The sequence below is a fragment of the Blennius ocellaris genome, assembly GCF_963422515.1.
Source record: "Blennius ocellaris genome assembly, chromosome: 13".
In the NCBI taxonomy this organism is placed as follows: domain Eukaryota; kingdom Metazoa; phylum Chordata; class Actinopteri; order Blenniiformes; family Blenniidae; genus Blennius; species Blennius ocellaris.
In genome coordinates, this window is record NC_137662.1 from 8,723,643 (window position 1) to 8,751,255 (window position 27,613).

General features: G+C 43.4%; 1 protein-coding gene across 2 annotated transcripts in view; it reads right to left on the reverse strand.

The window, feature by feature from the left end:
- Window positions 1-27,613, reverse strand: part of meis1b (Meis homeobox 1 b) — an 84,798-nt gene that overhangs the window by 18,148 nt on the left and 39,037 nt on the right. For both annotated transcript variants that reach the window (XM_080508154.1, XM_080508155.1), the window contains exon 9: window positions 8,353-8,429. In XM_080508154.1, the coding sequence (XP_080364280.1) occupies window positions 8,353-8,429 (77 nt within the window). The remainder of the gene's footprint in view (window positions 1-8,352; window positions 8,430-27,613) is intronic.

Here is a 27,613-nt window from a genome sequence, read left to right on the forward strand (position 1 = left end):
TTGTGCGTGTGTGTGTGTGTGTGTGTGTGTGTGTGTGTGTGTGTGCGTGTGTGTGTGTGTGTGTGTGTGTGTGTGTGTGTGTGTGTGTGTGTGTGTGTGTGTGTGTGTGTGGTGTGTGTGTGTGTGTTCGGCTTCAGAGGCAGGTTTTTAAATATATTTGTTTAAAAAAAAAAAAACCTGCCACCATCAGAAAAAAAAAGTCAGAGTTTGGACACAGATGACCACAGTGTCACACAGAGTCCGTATTGCTGACAGGGCTTGCAGTGGCGACTGTTGTGAACAAGAACTGGTTGACCTAAATCCCGCCCTGCCTCCCATACTGCCCGTGTCATATCCTGTCTCTGCGCGTGTCACTTCCCCCCGCTGGCTCACAGCAGCCATCGCAATGGGGATCCCTTTGCCTGCCCAGAAACTAGCGAATTACATTTTTAGGCAGTGGACATCCACAGTCAGCAAACATTAAATGAGTAGAAATGAGCAAAACAGAGTTTCTAACTACTTTAACTATATCAAGGAATTTGCTATTGTTGGTAAATGTACATGCCATGACATTTCATAGGATACATTAACTGAATCTACTGTCATAGGGTATCGAGCAAAAATTTAAATGATGACTTGTGCTTTACACTGCTCACAGTAACGTAAATACTGAGGTCTTGAACCTCTTTTCTCTGCTTTAACTGATTGATGTGTATGATTTTCCCTTTCACTATACATCCTTTACACTGCGTTATTCAACTTAGCGGTTGCGGGGGGCGCAAGTCAATCCCAGCTGCGAAGGCAGGGTACACCCTGAGTAGATTACTAGTCCACCATGGGACAAACAGAGACAGACACATAATCATATTCACAGCTAAATTTAAAGCAACCTCAAATGCCTGTTTTTTGACTGTGGGCCCCCAGAGGACACGCACACGTGCACGCACGCACGCATGCACGCACACAAACAGGTGAGTCTGGTTCTGCTGGTGGTTTCTTTGTGGTTTGTCCCTCTTTACTTGCTCAAATAGTTTTTTTCCTTCCTCTATGTTTTTTTCGAACATAAAGTGTTATGAATTGGTGATAAATAGACAAAAATGGAAATATTCTTCAAAATAAAAAACATGAAAAATACTCCTGATGGAATGTGCTGTAGCTACACATACAACTTGTGAGGGTGACGTGTGTACAATGTCAATAGTAACACATATTTTGTGTACTTTTCTTTGCAAACAATATGTTGTATCATTTTTTATCGAAATCTGTCAGAAATAAATCCCAATCTGAGACATTTACCATATATATATTGAGACTTTTTCAGATTTTGACAGCTTTATATATATCAATGGGTTTATATACATTGCATACAACAGTATTTATTGCTAATTTATTTGAAAAGTCCCACAAAAGTGCAGAAGAATATGCCTATTCCAAGTATTTCCCTATAAAGGTTTCATGAGACATTTTAGGATACAGAATATGTGTCTGATGTCTGAATCAGTCCATCTCATTAATATTGGCAGAGAGTTTCCACGTGTGTCAGTCTCAGCAAACATTCTCATTATATGCTTGATCGACAAATCCTTTACATCCAAGTGTCATTTATTTAAAGTGCGTTAAATCAGAGTTTGTCCTCTGTCTCGTAATTGTAAAAGCTGGCATCCTATTTTAAATTCTTTCTCTGGATATCCACTTTAGGCCCAAAATGCTCAGTCTGTGTCCTGCTGAATCACTACAGAAATGTGCTTGATCAACACAAGCCAACATCAGTGTGCGAACAACACACAGTGTGCGAGTGATGGCGGCGAGTGCGACAGTGACCATGTGCACTCCAACACAGGTCCCGGCATTCACATTCTGCCGCCCTTTCATGTTTCGGACCCCCTGCCCACCCCCCGCTCTCCTGCTACAAAAGGAGGTTGAAAAGCAAAGGAGAGGAGTGGGGGGAGAAAAGAGGAGGGAATATAAAAAAAAAAAAAAGACAGAGAGAGGGGCGAATGAAGAGAAATGCAGGTTTGGCCTCGGGCGGCGTGCTGTGATGTAAGAGAAACAGAGAGTAAGAGGAAGAACGAGGGAGAAACAGGAGAAGGAGGGTGTTCGGTGTGGAGTGTGTCTTTGCATATGGACAACTACAGTGCATGCGTACGAGCGCACACACACGCACGCGCACACGCCCAAGCACACGCATATGTGTTGACATAACAGTGTAAAGACAGGGTTGTGTCTGCACGAGCTGAAGTTTCCTGCATAGGGCTATTGTTAGAAAACGGACTTCAAACTGAGAGAAGAAAACATTGTTTTTGAAATTATTTTCACATTTTTGACTCACGGTTGAAGTCTGAGGGTGAGGTCATATCGAGAGAGGTGTGTGTGTGTGTGTGTGTGTGTGTGTGTGTGTGTGTGTGTGTGTGTGTGTGTGTGTGTGTGTGTGTGTGTGTGTGTGTGTGTGTGTGTGTGTGTGTGTGTGTGTGTGTGTGGCATTTTCTGTAATGTCAGGGAGTTTCAGGCTGAAGCAACTTGACAGAGCTGCAGTGTATGAAAGAGGCTTCGGGGCATGGGCTGAAACTTGGCTTGCTAATTCCAAAACACACACTCGCACACATGCACACACATGTACGCACACAGGCACACACACACACACACACACACACACACACACACACACACACACACACACACACACACACACACACACACACACACACACACACACACACACACACACACACACACACACACATATAGGTCTCGCAATTCTTTCTGTGAACAAGTTGAAGCACCTCTTTCTCACTAACCTGTCTAACCTACTGAACCATGCAGCTCATCTCACTCTACCCGTTTGCTTCTCTCACCCTCCCTGATCATTTAACATGGCCTTTCTTTTTGTACGTGTGATTGATTGATGTTGCATCACACTGAAAATAATTGCTTTGATGTGTGATGTTTGTGACTTGTGGCAAATCTTAACAGACACATATTCTTTTCATCGCTTAAAATTCTGTTATTTTAAGTCATAAAACTTTATGAATCGAGTATATCCTTGACACGTGTTATCGCCAGATCGCATTTGCAGCACCTTTAAAACCTTGCTGGCGCTCACGGCGTGCAACAAAATGTTACCTAATTCTGACTGATGTCATGTGCAACATGATAAAATGAGAGCAAAAGCACTTCCTGTCTGTCCTCGTTTGCATGTTCTCTCCTTCACCCACCTTGCCCCACTTCGATCCCGACGTTAACTCTGTCTCCCTGCCATCACCTCACCTCTTTCCCTCATGTTCTTCCTGGTGCTTTCAGAAACCTGATAAGCATCACATATGTATGTGCCACGCCGCTCCTTCTTAAGTAGCCTCCACGTCCGTCCACTCTGCCCTTTTAAATACTGCTTCTCTCGCTGCCGTTCCCTTCCCCTCGCTCTCCCCTCTGTCCATGCTTTTAAGACGTTCGTAAAAGGAGGTCTTATTGACAAAACAATTGCTCGGCGGGGCTTAAACACTGCCTTTAAAGGGGTATTATTAAATTGCAGGCAGGAAGGGGAGGGGCCGGCAACAGGGGAAACCTGATGACCTCGCTATCGATTTTTACATCACAGGAGCGTTAGGAGAACTTAGCACAGAGATACTGACTGTATCCAGAGCAAGACTGAGTAGAGGGAGAACCAAGGACGTCTTCTGAGCATTTAGATTTTGCCCACTGCCTGTATTCAGACTGGTATGATTGCGTGAGCAGGTAAAAGGCTGTTTTGTCCACTGTGATAATAAAGCTGCTGATACACCTGAACTTGGGTCTATCAGCAGTCCATAATCCAATTAATGCTTGACTCAAGTCTCAACAGATCCATATTTACTCTATATTTATTATAGTAGACAGGTCACATGTGAATAATCCGACATGATTTCAGATGACCAAGTTCAGTTGACATGATTCAATTTGCTTTGAGACGATTACAAACGAAGTTTTGGCTGTCTCACATCTTGGTAATTGCAGCTATTTCTGAAGGATTTGCATGAAATATTACTGCAGAGTAGGAGGACAAAATTCCAAAGTAAATTCTGGTTACAATTATAAATAAGAACATGTCATTGATTTATTGACTTCGTTGAGACTCGAACAGGGGATTTTTCATTTTTCCTGCTGTGAGGCCAGAGTGCTAACCACTGCACCAGCATGCCTCCCTGTGCTTGTGGAGTTTGCATATTCTCCCTGTGTAAACGTAGGCTTTTACCAGGTTCCTCAGTCCAAAAACAAACATTTGAGGCTAATCAGTAACCTAAAATTCAATGTTGGGGTTAATGTGAGTGTGTATGGTCTCTCCACAACCCTGCATTTGATAATATGATATATATAAATAATGGCTGAAAGAAATTATCATATATGCAAACGGTCACTATCCTGGAGTGAAAGTCTTTGGACCTTTTCTCATTTTGACAGAGTTGGCTTGCAACAAAACTTTTTTTTTTTAAACTACCTCACCTACATCTACTTCAGAGAGTGAACAGCACCAGCATGACAAGGATCCACAGCAACATTTATTTTTTTGTCTCACTAAACAGTCTCGTATTCATTGTTTCAGCAGTTAGTGGGAACAATATGTTGATTCAGGTGCCTCGTAACTTCTGTGTTTGCTCCGAGTACGGCAACAATACTGTGTCACACTGTGCGACACACTGCACCTATGTTGAAAGTGCATGTGTTCCATGTGTGTTTATCTATACGCTGTATGGGCTACTTTGTAGGGATGGAAAATGTTTGCTTTTGGTACAGTATATGTTTATATTCTCTGTATATGATTCTGCTGGGTAAATATGAACATGAGCACATGCACGCACGCCCACACGCACACCCACAGACACACACACGCTTTTTCCATTCAAATTGAGATTCCCTGGTGCGGCGTATTTCTGCCAATAATTCATGAGTGATCTGCGCCCCTTGCCGGCCTTTAGCATTTTTATTTAATCTGCTGAGCCCTACCGCGTGCTCGCTCATCAATAATGCACACCGACATGTGTGTTAACACATCTATGGCGCTTGAGAGAGAAAGAGACACACACAGGGAGTATATGGGTGTGTGATTACTGATATAAGGTAAAGACAATGCACACGATGATAAAGAGATTGAGTTTCTGCATAAGTGCGTGTGTTTGTGTGACAGAGTTCTATGTTTTATTTGTCAGTTGCACATGTTTTTTTTCTGAAGTCGCTCTCTGTTGGGACAACAGACATGGATGACCCACGGTTCATCTGCGGCCATTTGACATGAATTTAACACCGTTGGTCTACATGTGACCGTGAAACACACTCCCACTAAGTGTTTTATGCTTTCTGAAGTCCTCTTCGGTCTGATTTCACAGTTGTAGAAGTGATTCAGTGCAAGCGAACGCTCGAGAAAGAGAGTGTGTGTGTGCGTGTGTGTGCGTGTGTGTGCGTGTGTGTGCGTGTGTGTGTGTGTGCGTGTGTGTGAGTGCGTGCGTGCGTGTACACGAGCGGACTTCAACGTGCGTGCTTGGTTTGGTGTATACGTTTCAAATTCACTGACAAACAGAATCACATCGAGCAAAATTGACTTCACCAAATCAGTGGGTCAGGAGGTAACATCACCGGGGGTTGCTATGGAGACGCCCAATGACGGGGCTTCCCAACCAGCACAACAACCCGCCTGCAAAATGGCAGTTCCCCTAACATAACCTCTGTATGTGTGTGTGTTCCTTCTCCTCTCCTATCATTTTTTTTGTCACGTTAACGTCACACCAACTTTTCCTCTTCTGTTTCTTGTCTTTTATTTTTATTTTTGTCAGTTTCTCCATCGTTACCTCTCTGTCACTCTGTGATTTAACTTTGTTGTTCTCAATCACCCTTCCATGCTACAATGTACTGCTCGCTTGCTCAATCAACCGAACCATGCGTGGAAATATGCCTGTGGACAAATGCACGCACACACACACACACACACACACACACACACACACACACACACACACACACCCACACACACACACACACACACACACACACACGCACACACACACACACACACAACAAAATGTGAGGGGGCAGCGGGATCCCAGCATGCAGGGTTTAACAGCTAATACCCCTTAGATTAACCACCCCCGGTTCCCCTCTCTTACACACACGCAGACACACACATACAACATCTTCCACAAACGAAGATTAACCTCCTACGATTGACACAGTATGTGTTGGTCTTGCGCACACATCCATACACACCTTCGGGGTGTGTTGCTATCCCCCTACCAATAAAAACAACAAACACAATGAGTCACACAGTCAGCCTTAAGTGACCAAGCTACTGTTCATGTGACTGTCTATCTGACACACACACACGCACACACGCACGCACGCACAGCTTGGCTTTATCTCAGCTCTAAGAATTGATCCCCCATGGATTTCAGAGGGGTCACGTGATTTGATAACCTTACAGGATTCCCTCTGGTCAGGAGGCCTTTTTGTTTGCCAGGCTGCGTGTATGTGTGTGTGTGTGTGTGTGTGTGTGTGTGTGTGTGTGTGTGTGTGTGTGTGTGTGTGTGTGTGTGTGTGTGTGTGTGTGTGTGTGTGTGTGTGTGTGTGTGTGTGTGTGTGTGTGTGTGTGTGTGTGTTGGTGTATTGTTTCTGACCTGGTATAAAATGAATTCTCCACAGCCTGATACATCATGCCCTAATCTAACGTCTGTCTGTCTCTGAGGTCTCAGATTGAACAATGGCTGGGAATAATGTTAACATCATTAGACTGCTGGTAATGGGGATTTATCGGGGCTCATCTCTTTCTCTCCTTTCTTTCCTTATCTTTCTCTCTTTCTCATCATCTATTTTTCACTTTGTCTGCCTCTTTAACTCTCTTTATTTCGACTGCTCTTTGCCTTCTCTGCAGTCTCCACTTTCATGCCTCTACCTCGCGACTGACTGATACTTTCAAGGATTATTTTAAGGGCCGCTCAGATCAAACACCCTTTGCCTGGGCCTTGCCTCAGTTACCCAGACTCCAACCCCTTTAATTAGACATGTCTAATAACACTAAGCATGTGCTGATAGCTATCTCTCTGATAAGACTACGCTGCACAAGGACACAGGGCCCCTTTCTACCTTTTACAGTGTTACCTAAGGTTAAAATGAATAGTTAGCTCCCTCGGTTTATGGCCGTGGCCCGTCACACGTGTGCCCAATTAACAGGCTAGTTGGCACTTACAGAGCAGTGATTTGCAAAGGCAGGTTCGCAAAGATGCTCTTTGCTTTCAAGCCCTCCTTGCTAACAAGGACGGCTTTAAATGCTTTATGGAAAATGTACTAAACACTGATAACATATGGTCGATAGAAAGCCAATAAATGGGTTTATAAGAGACTAACGACTTGGGGATAATATGCATCTTAAAGTAATAGGAATACAACAATTAAACCTCTTTTGAAATTGAGCATGTTTCTGTTTCTTATTTAACTTTTTAAATCTAGTTTGGTGAACAGATATCTCATTACAGAGATAATCAAAGCACAGGTTGCTGAAACTGTGACTCATCATCTACATCTGTTTTTATCACAGTAAGTGACGTCACAGGGCAAAGACAGAGAGACAGATAATCACAAACAGAGAACACAATGAAGCTCACTTGCAGGGTTTTGAAGGAAACTGGAGTGAAAAAAATAAACAAAACATGCAAACTCTGTAGAGAAGGACCTGCGAGCCAGGACTCGAACCGGTGGATATTCTCGCTGTGATGCGAGGCTGCTCATCACTTTATCATCACGCATCTCTAAACAGTGACTGGTTATAATCTAACCATCAAGAGAGAACAAATGTTCACCAGGCGATTAAAACAAATGCTGCTGACACTAGCTACAGAGAGCTACAAACTCAAAAATAAGTTTGCCAAAGTAAAACACTATAATTAGTCTGAGACACACCACTCTCCAAATAATCATTCTTGTATATAACTTGTGCATGTTGAATGATTTTATTGGATTTGTTTTTTTTTTCCAGAGAGCAGTTTGACTCCTAATTAACATGGACGCTCATGTTTGGGCCGAGTTAGGCTGTTGGTTTGGAAAACCACTCCAGGCCATTTCTCTTTAGATGGATTGATCTAGGTGAGGATGATTCAGTAAGTGGTGTGTGTGTGTGTGTGTGTGTGTGTGTGTGTGTGTGTGTGTGTGTGTGTGTGTGTGTGTGTGTGTGTGTGTGTGTGTGTGTGTGTGTGTGTGTGTGTGTGTGTGTGTGTGTGTGTGTGTGTGTGTGTGTGTGTGTGAGAGTGAGATGAAAACAGGGGAGGAGTGGAGGCATTAATTCCAATCATTAAGAACTGGGATAGCCTGCGGGGTCGAACCCCTCGAAATCGACTGCATGTAAACTCTAAAATGACTTACCAGTTGTTCACTTGTAGGATGGTGAGGCCTGTGTCTTGTGCCAGCTGTTTCTTCTGTTCTTCTGATGGGTACGGATGCTACGAAAGAGAAAGACAGCATGTGTCAGGGAAAAGAAAGAAAGGAAAAAAAAAAAAAGGCTGACCACAAATTGTGTAATGAAGCTTCTTGTTTTTTTGAAAAAGAGGGTTTGATGTGCCTTTTAGCAGAGAAAGAGACGTTGCGGGGCACAGGTTACACACACGCAGTCGCACACACAAAACCATGCCGCGTAATGAGAGGTAGAAAATGAGATGTGTGCTCGTGCTCATTGGTGCGTAGGTGTCAGTATGCGCCAGTGTGCGCGCCTATCTGAAAGTATACTGTACGTATGTGTGCGTGTGTGCACATTCATGTGCGCCCCCACCCTTGCAATCATTAATGGAATATGAAATCTTGTAATTAATGGCAGCCAAAAAGGCAAGCCAATTAGAAAGTTAAGTGAAGTGGAGAACCAGCTCTGGTAATTAGGCAGCCTCTTACACAAATATATTCGCGTCGACGGCCCCCCTTTCACCCCGCTGCATATGTAATCAGTGAATGGGGAATATGTAACATTAACCCGATGGAATACAGACAAGAGAATGTGAAATGTCTCATCTTTATTGCTGCTGCTGCTGCTGCTTTTATCCTCTCAGTAGTGGTGCAGTAACATGACTGTTGAGTTTGCCTTTTTGCATGGAAAGCTCTACAGGTTTTGAATACTTGTCAAGCACAAAAACATGTATGGCCCTTAAATTGCACAATACCAACCGACCAAGGTATATAGATTCTTGAGATTTTTCTAAGTGGGTGTAACCCACTTAGAGCCTATCTTGTGCATGCATATGAACACAACTTTAAGTTGGCTAAAAAAAAAAAAAAATCGAATTACTACCAAAAAGCCATTTAATCACAGACAGGATACTGCAGCATGTCAATTATTAGTAACCTATCGTAGTATACATGTCTTAGTACTCTGACAACCACAGATTTTACAACAGTTCTATAGGTCTTAAAATCCAAATAATATAGTAAATCATGAATTTTCTGTGTCCTACGATTTATTTTTCTTGTTTGATTCCCAAGACCAATTGTAATATTTGGTAGTTAATTATTACTATAAATTTATTTGGTTTTCCTGATTGTTGCAAACAAGTTATGGTGTCTGTACTCTGGTGATTGCTCCTGTTTGTTTTTGTCACCATTGTTTTGATTTGTGTGCTGATTTTCCCTCCCGAGCCATCCAGGTCCAGCAGTCTTGCCAAAAGAAATGATAATAAATCAATAAAGACTGCAACAGAAAGACTACGTCAGACTCTGCCTTTGTAGAGCAAATCTGTTTTGGCACCACAAAGTACTCATATCTATCACATGGCAGGCCTAAAATGGATAAAAAACATTAAATACAGTGTGCTTTGGACAGTACGAAGAAACTCATGATACAAATGCGTGACCTGTGGTAGGATGGCTAAAGTGCCGTCCAGGAGGCCTTTACAATGAATATACATGCTAACAAAGTTCTTTTTCTCTCTTATTATGTGTGTTTAAAAAAAATGTTTAGAATAAAAATAACATCCTGGTATAAGATATACAAATCAAATGCAAATATAGTTTCACTTACATACACCCCCCCTCCCCCCCAATCAATTAAAACTTTATTCTAATCTAAATGTAACATTTTAATCAGCCACATTTTGTTTTATTTTTAAGACATCAGTTCATTTTTTTTTTCAGTTTAAACAGTGTGATTATTTCACACTAACTCTTTCTCTCCCTTGTTTTTTAAATTTCAAGACTCAGACGACACATGCATGATAAACAACAGTTCACTTGTTGGAAAGACAGCCCGGCCGACTCGGAGCCCAGTGTTTAAATATAAACCGCTGACAGCGCAGCCACCCGCCCTCTTTCAAGAAAACAGCTGAGAACCGTTAAAGCCGAGCCACCTGTTTAAATATATAGAATGAATAAATTGGATAAATGTGAACTTGGGGGAGTGTGTTGATTTATATTAGAGTGGGGAGTATCACAGATGCACAGGACCTCGTTCGCGGAGGACAATGTGCTGTTCATGACTGAGACAAGACACGGACTGTGCTGGACGCCATAGGCAGGCCATAAAACGGGGGACGCGGAGGGAGGAGAGGGAGAGAATAGATTGTTGAAGGGACAGCAGTTACGGGAAAAATAGGAATTCTCTGAAATGATGTGTACACAACCAAGAAAAAGAATTTGAAGATATTTGAAGATGGTGATAAAATATTAGCCTAAAAGTTTCTTCAGTTCAGCACTTAAAATAATGACACCCAAACTATTTTACAGTTTTAGGGCAATACGCCTTTTTATAACATGAAAATACACCAAGAACTTGACGTGACTTACATGAGGGAAAAAATACTGAATTGCTCTCCCCTGTTATGTGAAGCAGTAATCGGCGACACCTTCGGCTACTGTAAGACATACACAGGATGCCTAAGAAGAGGACACACCCTTGATAGTCAATCAGACGTGCAAAATCAGTGCGGCGCCAGCTTTTTCATTTTTTCATGACAGCTTTTTCAGTGCATAATGAACAGGATTGTGTTTAATGATGGGATGACCCAGCAGAGACAGAGAGGGGAGAGAAGGAGAGGAGACAGTTATTTTTTTTTCCCAGCCTTCACTTGTCCATGTGATTGGTTGCGGGGGAATGGGAACACAAGGAGGCTAATTTCATGCGCTAAGTTATAATTGCATTGTCGCCTCTGGCCAAATTTGTGTCCACTTCTCCTACAACCAATCTTTTTTGTGCTTTCATGTGTGAGCGTGTGCACGACGTATACGAACTGTCCATCCGTTCAAATGCTATTGGCGTGTGCATGTGCAAGTACCCTCCTCACAGTAGACCGATCAGATAGTATCAAAATGATATGTGGGGCGCCACTACTCTGTGTGTGTGTGTGTGTGTGTGTGTGTGTGTGTGTGTGTGTGTGTGTGTGTGTGTGTGTGTGTGTGTGTGTGTGTGTGTGTGCTGGAAATAAAGAAACACTGCACTCCAGGGTGTGTGTCATCTGATGCTTTGATGTGTTTTACATATAGAAATCGCACACACACACTGGCCACTGACATATGAATCTTGGTTAATCATGTGGGAAAACATGTCTTTAAAGTCTTTATTCTCTGGAAACAAAGCCGACTGAAAACGAGAGATCAATGTCTCCATTCTACGTGTCATAGATCTGTGGAACCAGGAGAGTCTGCCTCGTGATATTGGGGGGCTGCAGCCGCGCCAGCGGCCATGAAACAGCACAAATACACCCTGTTTCGCTGATTCCCTGCCTCCAGCTTCCCAACACACACGCAGACATGCGCAACTAGTCACACGCACGCACACACTCACAGACACACGCAATCTCAATCTCACACAGCAGCACTGAAAGAGAAATGTGCTCGCTGGCAAAAAAATGTGATTTCTTTGACACACGTACTGCCAACGGGGGCCGTAATAGCGATATTGATTCAAGTACAGAAATAGGTCTAAAGTTGGCCTTCTTTGATTGACTATAGGGATAGCACGTGTCTATTCGGCTGCTCCCTTTGCCAGGGGTCGCAACAGCAAGTCATTTGCAGCAATAAACTTAGAAACTGTATTTTTTTTTTTTTACACTGGATATGATTCCTGGTGGAACTGGTCTCCAAAATGTATTTTCCTAAAAACTTCCTTTTAATAAGCAAATTTGCAGTTGTTTCACTTGTACTTAGAAGACGCGTGCATCACAGGAGGGAATCTCCAGTAGGCCAGCTCATCAGGACTGTTTTTGCCCTCCTTCTTTTCAAAACCTCCAAATTAGCTCCTATCTGTCAAAACACTGTGATTTAGCTGCGCGCAACAAGTCGCCGTTTGAATATTGTCTGTGAGTGATTCTGCTGCCTTAACGGCCTTTGGCTGTGGTTCAGCGGCAAGAGAGAGAGAGAGAAAGAGAGAGCGAGAGAAAGAGTGTGGAAGGCCTTTAGAGAGAAAAGCAATAACATGTTCTTTAAAAGAGCAGATGGAAAGTTTCGGCGCATCCTTCCCTCCCTTCCCTTCCCTCTTCCCTCCGCCTATCTTAATGATATGTCTTCTCCAAATATACAACTCCTTTCATGAGAATTTCCACCCTGCCTGCTGCTCTCTGCTGAGCTTGGAGCATGTGGGTGCCAGGAGGTGTGTGTGTGTGTGTGTGTGTGTGTGTGTGTGTGTGTGTGTGTGTGTGTGTGTGTGTGTGTGTGTGTGTGTGTGTGTGTGTGTGTGTGTGTGTGTGTGTGTGTGTGTGTGTGTGTGTGCGTGCTTTTCTTTGTTCTTATCAATCTGAATAAGTGTGATTGTGCGTGTGTGTGTGTGCACATGCATGTCTGTTGTGTCTCGTCCCTTATAGTAGGTTTTACTTTTCAAGAGAATCCGTGCGCAATGATGACCATGACTGATCACGCGGATGTGCTTGTTAGTCATTTGGGCAACATATGAGTAAGTACAGCTGTGCGTGGCCGTGCGTGCGTGCACGAGGGTGTGCAGATGTGTGTGTGTGGGTGAGTAAGAGAGCATCAGTAACATCCCCTCCCTGTCTGACCGTCTTCCTCTCTGACCTCCTCAGACAAGAACAAGAGAGGGATAGATAGAAAAAGGAAAGAGAGGAAGAGGGAAGGAGGAGACATGGAAATTGATATCTGGAGCCCCCAGGGTTTAACGCTGAGATAAGAGCATAAATACTCTGTGAGACCCCTCTTTACTCCCCTTGTCCCATGTCTAACCCGGGAGAGAAGTATTCTCGGCATGCCAATATAAAAAAAAACAAAAAGCAAATACACTTACAAATTTAACAGACGACAAAAGTAGTTCATAAAAATCCATGTATTTTTTTTCTTGTGTATAACAAAATCTCTGCAAATCACACTTCAGCAGTGTGATTGCAGCACAATGCCGATTACATACGATTATAGTGAATATTTAATTTGCCCATTTTGGGGCAAACTCATGTCATCTGGAGCCAAAACTCAACAGAACTTTGACATTTGAAGAGAAAAAAAAAAATCACTGAAAGTCAGACTTCTTTACCACACTGTGGTGTAGTGGTTCGCATTGGCACCAAGAAGAGTCCCTTCTTGAGTCTTGGATTCGGGGTCTTTCTAATAAACATTAATATTAATTAAATGAATAACATGACAGTGAGAAGATCCTCTTTTCAAGTCCATTCTTGACTTCTGTGAGTTTACGTTTGCATGTGGTTGTGTGTCTCTCTGTTTGACTTGTGATGGGTTGGCTGCACAAATCTGCAAACCTAAGTCTGATTAAAAATTAAAAAAAATAAAATAAAATAAAATAAAATATATATATATATATATATATGAAGGACAGATGGTGGACAGGCCGCTTTAATTCGTATTTAGTTCTGTGAAGTCTCACCTGAGTCTCGCAGTGGCAGAAGAAAGCAAGAAGAAAGGAAACAAGTAAGGGTTACTCTTTCATTTGAGATGTTCCATTTCACCAAGGGTAGAGGGATATTTCAGAAATGCCTTTAATCTTTCCACGCTTTTCCCTTAACTTTATCTTACTGCCTCAGTAAAAAAAAAAAAAGTGCTCTTTTCTATTCTTAGTTACGTGCAATCACAGCGACTTTTTACTCTTTATTTTAAACAATGAAACTACGTAACAAATTAATAATGTAACACATTGAAAATGCTCTGCAAAAGAATGAAAAGGTGAGACAAACAACTGCTGAACAATTATTGTATGGAAGTAATATTCAGGATACTTATGAAATGTGATTATTGAACATTGGGCAAGGAGTAGGATAAAATAAGTTTCACTTCTTTCTCCCAATTTTTAGACATATGGATTCCAATCTGGACCTTGACATATGCTCCATTGTGTTCGTGCCTTCCTTCTTAACCAACTCAACCTCTCAGTGTTCTCTCTTTTGCCATTTGCATTAAAGTATTATCACTGCATATTCTTCTATTTAAAGCCACGCTTCCCCAGCTTCTGTGCATCCCATTAAAAAGGCTTGACACGCCACATTAGCTTGAGAAGACTGTGGCCATGAAACAGGATGGATGGAGGAAGAAGAGAGAGGAAAATCATATGTTGTCACCACCATGTGATGTCTCTCAAAAAGAGGCCTGCACAATCTGCAGATAACAGACATGGGTCAGTTGTATTTTCAGCAAGCTTACTTTACCACCAGATGGTTGAGGTCTGCCACAAGGCACAAAGAAGCCAGAAAATGCAATGATTCAGTGTAAACAACTTGTTAATGTACAGCAATTTACTTGAGTGGACTTCTCTGTCATCAACAAGATGCTTGGAGTTATTTTGGTCACTGCACTCATAAAAGAAGCTTAACTGTCCTGATACTAAAACCCCCAATGACCTGAAATACCAAGCAGGTTCAACACCAACAACGTTATGCATGGTCATTGGCTTGCAGGTGCCAGTTAAGGTAAAAGTGAGCAGCTTTGACTTGGCCAGATCTCTTCCCCTCGCTGTTCCCAGGTCAAATCTCTGTGGAAACTGAGCTGCCCATCAGGAATGCCTGACGGCTAATCCGGGGGCCTTTTTGGCTCGAAGGGCATCACTATATCATACCACGCTGTCTCACACTAACATACGTACTCACACAGTCACAAACGCACAGTTTACTGGAAGTGTGGCCTCGCTCTTGCCAGACATGTATGAGATTACCTTAAATATTTGGAGAGCAGGCAGATTGTTATGCTAACAACAAATGTCCCAAACCCTGAGCATGAGCAGACTTTAGAACAAGCGTTCCAACCTATAAGCCTGTTGTATCTCATACAACAAGCTTCCAATTTCCCAATTTTTTTTTTTCATTCAGTGGAAGTTTCATTGTGTGTGTGTGTGTGTGTGAGTGTGTGTGTGTGTGTGTGTGTGTGTGTGTGTGTGTGTGTGTGTGTGTGTGTGTGTGTGTGTGTGTGTGTGTGTGTGTGTGTGCGCGCGTGTGTGTGTGTGTGTGTGTGTGTGTGTGTGTGTGTGTGTGTGTGTGCGTGTGTGTGTGTGTGTGTGTCTGTGCGTGCTCACGCTGTGCTGTGAGAGCTACGCCATTTCAAATTCCTTTCTGTGTAGGTGGCATCGACTGACATCCCTTTGACTTCATTAGGGAGCAGGGACCCAGCAACAAAGCTGGCTCTGGGAGAAAGGGGGGATTAAAGAAAGAAAGAAAAGGGAGTGAGAGTGAACAAAACAACAACAGAAAAAACAAAGCACCGCTAACCTAATTTCCTCTGATTCAGGCTGCTCCAATGAAAAATAACAAAACAGCGCAAAAACAGATCTTCTGAGAGACTTGAAATGAACCAACTAGTGGATGAGAGTTTTAGATTGCCTTCTGCTAACTCTGTGCAAAATAAATGTTTCATTCTGAGGCCCACTCATACAAAAAAAATAAATAAAATTTGGGCAGGGGGGGAACTGGAACTGCCTCTTTTGTGGCGTTGGTCTACGGTAAACCAGCCCAAAGCTTGTGTGAATAATTCAACACTTTTTTTTTTTAAGGGGAGACCTCAATATATGTAGCAGGAATTGCAAAGGAAGCCCCCTACAAAATGTTGTTTTTTTTACATCTGATCTTGCCGTCTCCTCTGAAGATTAAGAAAACAGAAGGAAAAAAACAGCTGTGCTTGGGTTTTTCATTCATTAATGAGTATTTTCCCTCTCAAAAAACAGCTTTTGTTGATTTAGGGAAATCTCATAACGTTCTTGCCTATGGGAATGAGATAAATCTAGTTAACTGGGGAGGCAAGGAGTGAAAAGTATGTCATTAAAGCTCTAGTACAAAGTGAATTAGACAATGTACTGTATCACCAGCTTTCTGACTATGATAATTGATGATAAGTAATGTTCATCGCTTTTCTAATACTCTGAACTACATAAGATAATGAAGGGCCACAGCTACCTCCGCAGCCTTTGCCGCAATGTTACAGGGTGTGATCAATGATCTGTGTGCTTTACAGTTGGGTGGGTCTCGCGCCGATGTGTATACTGCAGCTTACTGCATGTATGCACATGACAAGGTCTCAAGTCTTAACAAAGTGCTCCATTGTTGTGTTTCATGCAAAATGTAAAGGGTGAGGTCCTAGAAGGCGAGCATTTTATATCCTGTATGTGTGGCGTGTGTGCACACTCTCTGGTAGCTTTGACTATGAGCGAAGGCTTGCTTCATTAGAACTCCCTATTCCAGCTCAGGGGAGGCTAAATTTATTAAGGGGGCCGGATGTTGCACAACACCTGCTGCTGTGCTTCCCTCTGTGCAATAAAGGGAAGGGGGTGCAGCATGCTAGCTGGTGCTAGTGGTGAGCGCTGCTCGTTGGACTGAGGCTGATGAGCTGGGGCTAATTCAAGGGGTGATTATGTAGTTTGCTGGACCACTAAACCTCTTTAAGCCCGTAATTACCGCCTATTTGAGCGAGGGGAGGCACTCCAAAGCAATCGGTACTTGCACCAAGCGGCGCGGAGAACGGCAGCCACAGCTGGAGGTGGGCTGCCTCGGGGCTGCCTGGGAATGAGGGGGTGTGTAAATGGGGAGTAACAGGGATACACAAAGCCTCATCCCAGTCAGGTACCGCGGAAAACTGAGAAGAAAACAGTGGGATGCCCCTCCGAGCACCAGGATGCTAGCTCCAAGCGACTGTGCTCGGAGCTAGCATTTGAGGAGTGATCTCGAGGCTCAGAAAGAAATGTTCTCTTGTGATACACATCTAAAATACACGCATGTCGGCACAAATTGATGATATGAGACCCCAAAACTTACAGCGCAAACAAGCAGACTTTATAACCTTGTAAACTGTTTGAATAAATTGCGCTGTGAAGAATGGAGCTGGATATGTCATTGTGGTGAAGGACTTTGTTAAGACGCAAGTCGATGACATACAACAGGGAATAGGTTTCTCAGATTGCGCCTCGATCATGGGGGAATCCATTTCATTTTACCTGACTTTCAAGGAAATTTGACTTTATGTAACGACACTGAAACCTGATCTCTCAGAGGAAGCAATTTGGGGACCACAGAACATTCTAATAACCCCTGCGATATTATTATGTTATTATCATAATTACCCTTTTGCCCCCAACGTTTTAATTAGAAACTCACCGTTGGCCCTCTGGGGGGTGAAAAGAACCTGAGTTGGGGGAATGCTGAAACTCGGTGAAGGTATTTCACAATTGCTCCCTTATGCTCTTTGAAGCAGCAAGACGACGGAAGGAGGATGCAGTCGATGTTATTGAGAGATGAAGCCTTCACACTCCGCCTCCCTCCTCTGTCTTCCTCTGACATCCTTGTCATTCAAAGTGCACCTACACCCCTCCCTCGTTGCATCCCTGGTCTTTCCCAACCTTTTCACCAATCTCCACCTGGCATCCATCCCTCCGTTCTATACTTAGCCTTTTGCTTAACTATCTTGGGCTTTTAGTTTCTCCCCACTCTCTTCTCCCACCCCCATTTAACTCCTCTCTTTACAATTAGCACTGATCTTTCTCTCTCCTTCTCCCCATTCTCTCCTTTTCCTTCTTTTACTTTTCTCTCTCTCTCCTAGTCTACAGTAGCAGAGGGCCTTCTCCATCAGTGCACCGCTTTCGCAAATCAATGACTTAATCTGTCGTAACAAACAAGTGAGCAGCACCCTCAGCCCTGTTCACGCCACCCCCACCCCCACCCCCCAACCCCCTCTATTCCTCACACCGCAAAATAGTGCCTCAGAGAGAATAAGAGCAGGATTATTAAGGGAAAATGCTGACAAACATACAGTATGAGGTTTTACAAGGAGAGAATATGTTGGAAGCCAGAAATGGAAAGAGGACATAGTCTAAATGTGTTTTGTGGTGTATTTGGACAGAAAGTGATGGAAATAAATTAAGATAATGATAACTGAGAATCATACCAGTATGTGTGCAACGGCGTAGGTTTTCTTCTCCTCTAGCCCTCAGCTCTGTCCAACTCCCCTACCATGAGTTATTGTCTGCCTGCATTCACCACCTGGTTCACTCACTATGATTTCGTTCACTCCACTGGACACACACACACACACACACACACACACACACACACACACACACACACACACACACACACACACACACACACACACACACACACACACACACACCCAGATGCATACTTGTGTGATTATCACAGATGGATATACAACACACACACACACACACACCTCACCGTCACCCTCCGCACAGGGCACCCGGGGTCAGCTGACCACCAGTAAACAAATTACCAGCTGATGGGCATACCTTCCATGCCCCCTGCCTCCAATGCATCATAACTTTTGCAGAGTTTAATGCAGGAAACTTCAATCATGGGATTTTAACACAAGTAAGTGTAAAATGAAGGTATCACAGGACCTCGTCAATAAATCATAGGCTGCTCCCCACAGTCTTTGAAACAGCACAAGTGCACCGATATTGCGATGATATCATGGTTCAAGGCCATTAAAATGTAAGGCAATACAGTTGTACATTATAGAAAAATGAAATGAGAGAGAGTCATGGAAGAAAGGAGGAGAGGGGGAGAGAAGTCAGAGAGGCAGAAGGCATGCATAAAAGATAGGAAACCCTTATGGTTTTTCAGAAAGAAGTGTTTTGTCAGAGTGGGAAACGGAGTGGAGGGGAAAGAGAGAGAGTTCACGCTTGGGAGAGAATACAAGTGGGAGGAACTGAATTGATAAATTAGTTCAGCCAACGCGCAAACTGATTACCACAATGGCAAAGCCACAGCATCTATGGAGTGCACGCATGGAATGAGACACAAAGGCAGGCGCACACTCACTCCTCTTTCACAAAAGAGACATGAGGCTGACACTTACAAATAATAGCACAACTGTATATGCAATGGCGCACACACTACAGATGACTGCACGCACACGCACACGCACACACACACGCACACACACACACACACACACACAACAAATGTAACTAGGGCAAGCTTCTGCAGTTGCTGTAAGTAAAAGGTATTGAGCTGCTGACTCCAGCCAGAAAATATCCCACAATCCTCTGGATCGCCAAACAGCCTAATGGATAATGGCTAACAGCTAGCGCTAATGTGATTTCACACTTAGCAGAGTTAATATATCACTGGCTGAACAAAATCATGCTACACACCAAGGCTATGCTAAACTCTTGAAGGGTGGTGAACAATTTACAGCCAAAGTCTTCATTTGAGGAGTCTTGCACATGAAAAAAAAAGTTTATTTTGGAGGTTATGCATTGACTTACAGTGGGCAAGAGAAAGTAGCATTGCTAATCTCTTGCTCAGCATTGGACAGAAGCATTTCATCATGGTAACCACAAACTTATGACAATATTTTTCCCCAACTCTTCCGCACTTCAACTTGCCACTCACTCTCCAATAAATTCCATAGAGATGGTGGGGAACTCCCCACCCAGCCAGTGACGTCACTGCTGTGGCGCTGTGTGTGTGTGTGTGTGTGTGTGTGTGTGTGTGTGTGTGTGTGTGTGTGTGTGTGTGTGTGTGTGTGTGTGTGTGTGTGTGTGCGTGTGTGCGTGTGTGCGTGCGTGCGTGCGTGCGTGCGTGCGTGCGTGCGTGCGCGTGTGCATATGCGGTGCATGAGTTTGCATACGAGTGTGTCTGAGTACTGAGAGTGAGGCTCTTCTCTGGATTTGAAAATGATTGTAAACTGGTCAGAGGGTACCAAACCAAGAATGGGTTTTCACATATCTGAGTTACTGGGCCTGGATCCACTCAGTGGGCTCACACATGCACATGCCCACGCACGCATGCACACACACACACTTCACATACAGCTGATAATGAAAAATAGAACTAGTGTGAAGCACAACTTCAGCATGAAGGCATCAATCATCCTGACATACAACAATGAAACCACACACTGAACTGTTTCATAGTTTCCCAACTATGAAATTATATGAGCGTTAGGGGGAGGGAGAGCAGGAGGACAAGGATGGCAAAGAGAAAGGAGGAGGAGGAGGTAGATGGTAATCATGGAGACAATGTCAAAAATAATTAAATATTCCATCACCTTATTGTTTAATTTCATGAAGAACAAGAAGAAAACAACAACAGAGGTGTTGGCCCAAAAGTATACAACTCCTACGGTGAATAACCATGATAAGGAAATTCACCCACAATCTGTTTAACACAGTTCCTAAACATGCTTAATGTGTGTGTGTGTGTGTGTGTGTGTGTGTGTGTGTGTGTGTGTGTGTGTGTGTGTGTGTGTGTGTGTGTGTGTGTGTGTGTGTGTGTGTGTGTGTGTGTGTGTGTGTGTGTGTGTGTGTGTGTGAATTCTTGAGGGTCATTTCAGATCTCTTGCGACTGGTGATCTCCTCCAGTGCAACTGACCGACCTAGAGGGTCTGTAAAGTTCTCACGTTCTCAAGGAAGCACACTGGAGCAACCTTTGACTAAAGCCAGATCAACACACACACACACACACACACACACACACACACACACACACACACACACACACACACACACACACACACACACACACACACACACACACACACACGCGCGCGCGCGCTCAATCGTCAGGATCTGTGGCAGACATTATTTTGAAAAGTTCAAAGGTGACATGAATTAAAACTTAACTGCCCTTGAGGGCTTTTAAATGGCAGAGTAAAACGATACAAGCCGCACAAGGAGAAAGTGGGAGAAAAAGGTTGAAGTAAAGCATTGTCAGAAACATAAAGGGGCCTTATAATAGACCAGACTTGGATATTTGCAACTAATTTTTCAGCCCTATCAGCCTATGAGACAATGAGTTGTGGGAACGAGGAGTGAACCATCAAACAACTTCACATGACCTGGCTTTTAGAAGTATGAACTTGATAATATGTTTATAGAATTCTCAAGCTGAAGAAGTGTATTCTGTGGTGTCGACTACATGACAACACCATTTTGACCAGTTTCCAAGCAATGTACCACTAACAGGATGGAAATATAGTACATTTGATAATGATATAAATGTCCAAGAGTTCTTTAAGAAATGAAGATGCATGAGAAAGCTAATTTGGAAATGCCTAAAAGTGGGCAGCAAGTCTCAAAGAAGGGAGAGCTACCCATATCTATCATGAGGTCAGAAACCACTGTTTGAAAATGAAGAAAACAAAAAATACATATACACAGGATATTTGATTTTCTGGACAAAAACGATCACGGAGGGATGGATCTCCAAAGCTATAACTGAGATCAACTTTTGATATTGCCAATATTTCAGCAAATGTCTGAGTGGCCAACATGAGCCTTGTGTCAGGCTTCCTCTCATCTACTGTATCCCTTCTTCCATCTGTTCATCTCCTCATCCATCCATCATTCCATCCATCAATCATGACACAGATGGCCTTTCAGGAGTCAAGACTGCCCCTGCCATACCATCACCCCCCATCTTCCCTTCCAGCAACACCCCAGAACCAGACATAACTCATATACATATACACGCTCACACCTCCCGTCCCCCCACACCTCCGCCAGATGGAACAGTCTCACTATCTTGCACTCCCAAGACCCACTATCTACCCTGTTGGCCAAGGAAGGTCATCAGCTTATCTGTTTTTAATACACACACACACAGAGACACGGAAAGCCTGCATATGTCCACCCTGAAATAGTTGCAAAGCAGGAGTGTGTGAGTAGTGAGCCTGTTTGTCTGTGAGGGTCAGTTCACAAAGAGAAGCCCCCAAAAGAGAGCTGTCTGCCTTTGGTCCCTTGGGCCTGTCAAGAGGGATAATTGATGATGTTTTCATTACAAGGTGTGGGGTAATGTGGGGGTTGGGGCACAGTATGTGTGTGCATGCATGTGTGCAATAGTGTGTGTGTGTGTGTGTGTGTGTGTGTGTGTGTGTGTGTGTGTGTGTGTGTGTGTGTGTGTGTGTGTGTGTGTGTGTGTGTGTGTGTGTGTGTGTGTGTGTGTGTGTGTGTGTGTGTGTGTTGTGGGGGTGGGCAGGTTGACTCAGCTGCCTCCTCTTTGACACCAACCACTCCTGCCATTGGTAGAGACAAGTCATTGCTTCCAAATGCCCTCACACACGCACGCACGCACGCAACACGCACGCACGCACGCACGCACGCACACACACACACACACACACACACACACACACACACACACACACACACACACACACACAGCCCAAAGCCAATTCCATTCCAAGAGATAAAGTATCTGAAACCGAATGAAAACACTGTGAATAAGACTAACTTGTTCTCTTGTTTTCCCCCTGCCGCTCTGTCTCGTCACAGTGTCACGCCAGGCCTTTGGCAGATCTGTCCATCTGTCTGACGTCTCTTAGGACCTCTTTGAAATCCTAAAGCAGTGGCGCCTAAGATTCAGACTGTCACTTAGATTGAATTAAGAGTTAATCAGAGACAACAGGCTACATAGGCCAATACTTTGCCTTACAGTATCAAGACGGACATAGTGTCTTTGTTGTCATTATTATGAATAGACAAATTAAAATGCATAAAAAGTCAGCTGATGTTCTCCTGTTCTGCTTGCTTCCTAAGGCCTTGTCGAGGATATTAACAAGGCGTCCTGGTGGCGTTGGTGGTCAGCAGGAATTATTTTTCATGAGAAACTTGATTTGTACATCTTGAAGGAATTAGTCAACATTAATCACAGGATCTCTGTGGTCGGAGATAAGAAAAAAGCGTGTAATGCAGTGTTGTAAATTAAATTGTTTTGTTCCCCTTTGTCAAACTGTGTAGATGATGTTTCTTCCCGCACTAGCTTCTCATCACTGTAACTGTAACAAGGCCAGACTTCAGTTGTGTGAAGGATGACAGAACCAGAAGGATGACACGCTTCCTAGATTGGGCTGCCTTGGTGGTTCAGGGTTACAGCGGGTGACCAGGGTGCTGACACATCCAGGCTCCAGCAATAAACAGCAGAAGAATAATGGCATCTGAGGCAATGGCGAACTTTGACCTCAAGGGTTTTTTTTTAAACCCCTTGCATTCTGTTGTTTGTATAAGGTTCAGGGCGTCTGGATTTTGTTCTCTGAACAGAGAAGTTCAGGAACTGATAAGTTTTCACTTTACGGAATGAAGTTCTGTTCTTGGGAATTTCATGTTCAAATTTTATTTTCTGTATAGTTTTCAAATCCATTGGAAACATTTTAAGAATCATGTCAAACCTTTTCTCTCGGATAAGGACTGAAAAGTGGATGAAGACTTCCATTTTATGGTCTTTGTAACTAAAATTAATGATGACTGTATTTATTGAATAATGTGTTTTATTAATAGTGTGAGTAGGGTTTTAACACAATATTACAAGTGAACTTTGAGGTATTCCAGTTCATGATAATCAATCAACTTCTGTGCATCTGGTCATAACCATTAGAAAAGTAAGTCAAGACTTCACCTCTTTATTTACAATGAGGCATAACCCCATTTAAATTAGGTAGGACAAACAATACGTTACAAAAATGAGTGTCACACATACACCAGTGTGTTTTAAACAAGTGTACTAAAAAAGTGAAGTGAAAAGATTTGCTGATTATTTTGTACCTAAAACAGACGTCAGTTCCAACGTGGGGAACAAAAGGTGCCAAGTAAAAGGGAGGACAATCCAAATGTGAAATGTACCATTTTTACTTTTTTGGCATTTTTTGTATGTATGTAAATGTTTTGTTGGTTTTACTTTGTTTTGGAACGGCTGCCACCTTATGAGGCGCTTTCCTTGCAGAGCACAAGTTTTATTTAGGTACTCTGGTTGTCTTCTCCAGAAAGAAATATGTATTTGAGGCCCAAAATTGTGACTTTCTGTTTTCAGTGACTGTCACCCTGAACAGGGTAGGGTCTTCACTCAAAGTCAGCTGGGATCATTTTAGCCCTCTGCAACCTGAAGTTGAATAAAGCAGTAAGATGGCGAAATGCTGGCTCAGCCAGATAATCCAAGTAAAAAAAATATTAAACATACCATCTATAGAAATAACCTCAGTCCTGTTGTGTTCAAACAAGCACCAAATTACCAAGATGCAGCAAAAGGTGTGCTTCTAATGAGCCCTGCGGCCGGACATCCATCCATCCATCCAAGCATCCATGCATCCATCCATCACCTCCTCCCACCCCCTTCCTCCTCGCACACCTAGTCAAGATTCCTCCACCACCCAGGGCCCACAACAGCAAGACTTCTGGCCTCCTCTGCCAGCGCAGAAATGAATTATATCACTTTTCACACCTGTTTCTGTTCAAGCCCCCACTGCACACTGCTGTGTTAAAGAAAAAGGAGAAAAAAGAAAAAACATCTCCAGGAGGGGGGAAACAGCGCTCCACCAGCTCAGCTACATCTGCGTACACAAGCGGTTAAATTAGACTCTAATTGTATTAATGGCGGATTACGCTTCCAGTGGATTTTTTATACTCTCTCTCTCTCTGAATTTTACACATTTTAAAGGGAAAAGAGGGGAAGGGAGGGGGTAAGCAGCTCATTGAGGGTTTGCGGGTTGGTTTCTTTTATGAGCTGCGATCACGGCTGCCCCTCGTTACACTGCATCTGTGTACAAATAGGAGGGGAGGAGAGCCAGAATGGGAAAGTGTTAGTGATAATGTGTATGAGAGTGTGTGTCCCAGCCCGTGAATATACCAATGCTAACACTTCAAATGCCAAATCCCCTGCCCTTCTTCTCCACACACACACACACACACACACACACACACACACACACACACACACACACACACACACACACACACACACACACACACACACACACACACACACACACACACACACACACACTCGTCAGCAAAGCAACAATCTAAATGGGAATACAGGCGGTGTGTCTAGTGGGGAGGCGGGGGTGAATTCCATCTAATTACTCTATCACATAATTTCACAAATTGCCTTTTCATAGGGGAGTGGAGAGCAGAACACAGGGCACGTTGGGGATTTGAGGCTTGAGCTTTCATTTACTACTCATTTCTTGTTAAATTAAACAAGAAAATACCATTTGTGAGGAGGAGTGGTGCAGGAGGGAGGGTGAATTTCAAGTACACAATGGGAAAGATGAAGGAAGTAAGGATTGGATAGCAGCTATTTATTCATCACAGGATTTCTCTCTCTGGTCATAACATAAAGAGAAGTAGCTCAGCCAGTTATACAGTTTAAAATTGATTCTACAATTCAAATTATTTTGTTAAACACAGATTATAGTCATTTCCAGGGTACACTTGAAACGCACACAGAAGCAGAGCAGCATTTTGAATGAGAGAAAAACAAATTTCTCCAAACAAATCCCCCATTCAGTTGACCAACTGACATCTCGAGGTGGTGACATATGTTTAATTAAGGACATCAAATGAAAACAAACATGAATAAGAAATGAGGACATGAGTGGAAAAGCACCCCCCTTCTCTCCTTTATTTTGGTGCCCTACCAAGTTTACAGCTGCGTGCGATGCTGGCAGGGAACTGTACGGTTCGGCCATTGGTGACAGGCGGTAAACGCTAATGTTTTGTCGTCGCTCCAAGTCAGCATAGCCAAATTCTTCCGATGAACTTGTCCCACAAGCGTTGTCAACAACATATGAGCTCACAGGGTGTGTTGGAGAGGACTCAGCGAGCTGCAACTGTTGTCATCATCACTTAATCTGTCACTCTACCCATCACACAACAGAGTGGAGGATTCTTCCAGCCTACCTCGCACTTCCAAAACCTTGGACTACTTCTCACCGTGCACAATCCGAACAGGCCACATACAACCTCATGTGATCTTAAATTGGCTTGATGATATTAGGAAATATATGTTTTTGGACTCCAATTTTTTAATTCCTGGTTTTGGTCAGCGAGCCATATGTCTGACACCTCACCATTCCCTGAACAAGACAGGATATTAGCATTAGAGATGCAGAATTGGCTTCAAAAGAATAAAAATGTTTTTTTTTTAAATCGCTGTATAAATGCCACCTACCACCTACCCTGCTGGTGCACTCACAGCCTCAGTTTGCCACCCACCTTCCCCTTCTGCATCGGTACAATGGGAACTCCCCTGAGGGTCCAAGTGTGGGGGTGAACAACCGACAATACACTGAGGTTGGGTATCTGAACTTCTACACTATTCTGTCTATGCTGTTTCTGTAGCAGTGTCAAATACTTTCAGATGTATTATCCTTTAGGAACAAACAAACCATGACTCACTAGTTCAGCCTTGAATATTTTATGTATATGTGTCTGTGCGTATGTGCATGAATAACCGTGTCCCTAATTGGCATTGTGTCTATCTCTAAGAGACCAGACCCACATCTTCCATCCCTCCGTGAAACACAGACCGAGCAGCTGATGATGCTGTGTGAACGAGCCTGGATCAGCTGTCTATGGTAGAACCAACAGAGACAGCGAGGCATGCTACCACCGTAAGAGATACTGTAAATGTTTTGGCATTTGAGGTGCCATGTGCAGCATTCATAAACATTGACATAAGGTGATTAAATTAATGGTGACAATGATGAGTGTAAGCAACATAAGACCAGAGCAAGCGTTTATCTGACACCAGTGGTATGTTAATGTCAATGCTTCTTGACGTAAAGACCACAATTTTGATAAACAAAGACGATGTTGGACCCCTTTGCCTGTTTGGCTTCAGTGAAAAGACTGAACAAATTGGAAGTGATTTCCCACCAACCCTACAGTTTACCCTGAAAGAGCAGCAGCTTCTTTCTCTCTTGTGCCATAAAGCACATATCCTTCCAGAAGGAAAGGCTGAAGGATCCTCCTTCTCAACATCTTCACCTTCCTACCTTCTTCTCCTCACCCTTGCTCCCTTGGCACTCACTTATATCCTTCCCACTGTTGGAGATCTAACAGTGTGGAAGCCACCCATAAGCCCACCTCATGGTGTAATATGACACAGGAGGTGTTTTGCTATGTGATTTACTCACTACGTATGTGTGTGCCGGGCCGTATTTCCACAGACAGGATGTGCATATGCTTCAAACACCTTTCCTCTGTGGCCCCCGAAGGTTGCAGGGAGTGGAGGCCGATGTGTACATATGATGACATTCATGTGTGAAGGGTGATGGAGAACCAGAAGGGAGAACACTGAGAGGAACAATTTGCCAGTAACTTTGAAAATCAAAGGAGACACAGACACAACGCATATCATCAAAGACAGGCAACGACCAAGAGAAAAGTTGAGCTCATGAAAGATCCTTAATTCAACAACAAAATTAGTTTTTGCAGCATCCTCCCTGCTGGCTTGTGCAATTCAGAACAACACCCACT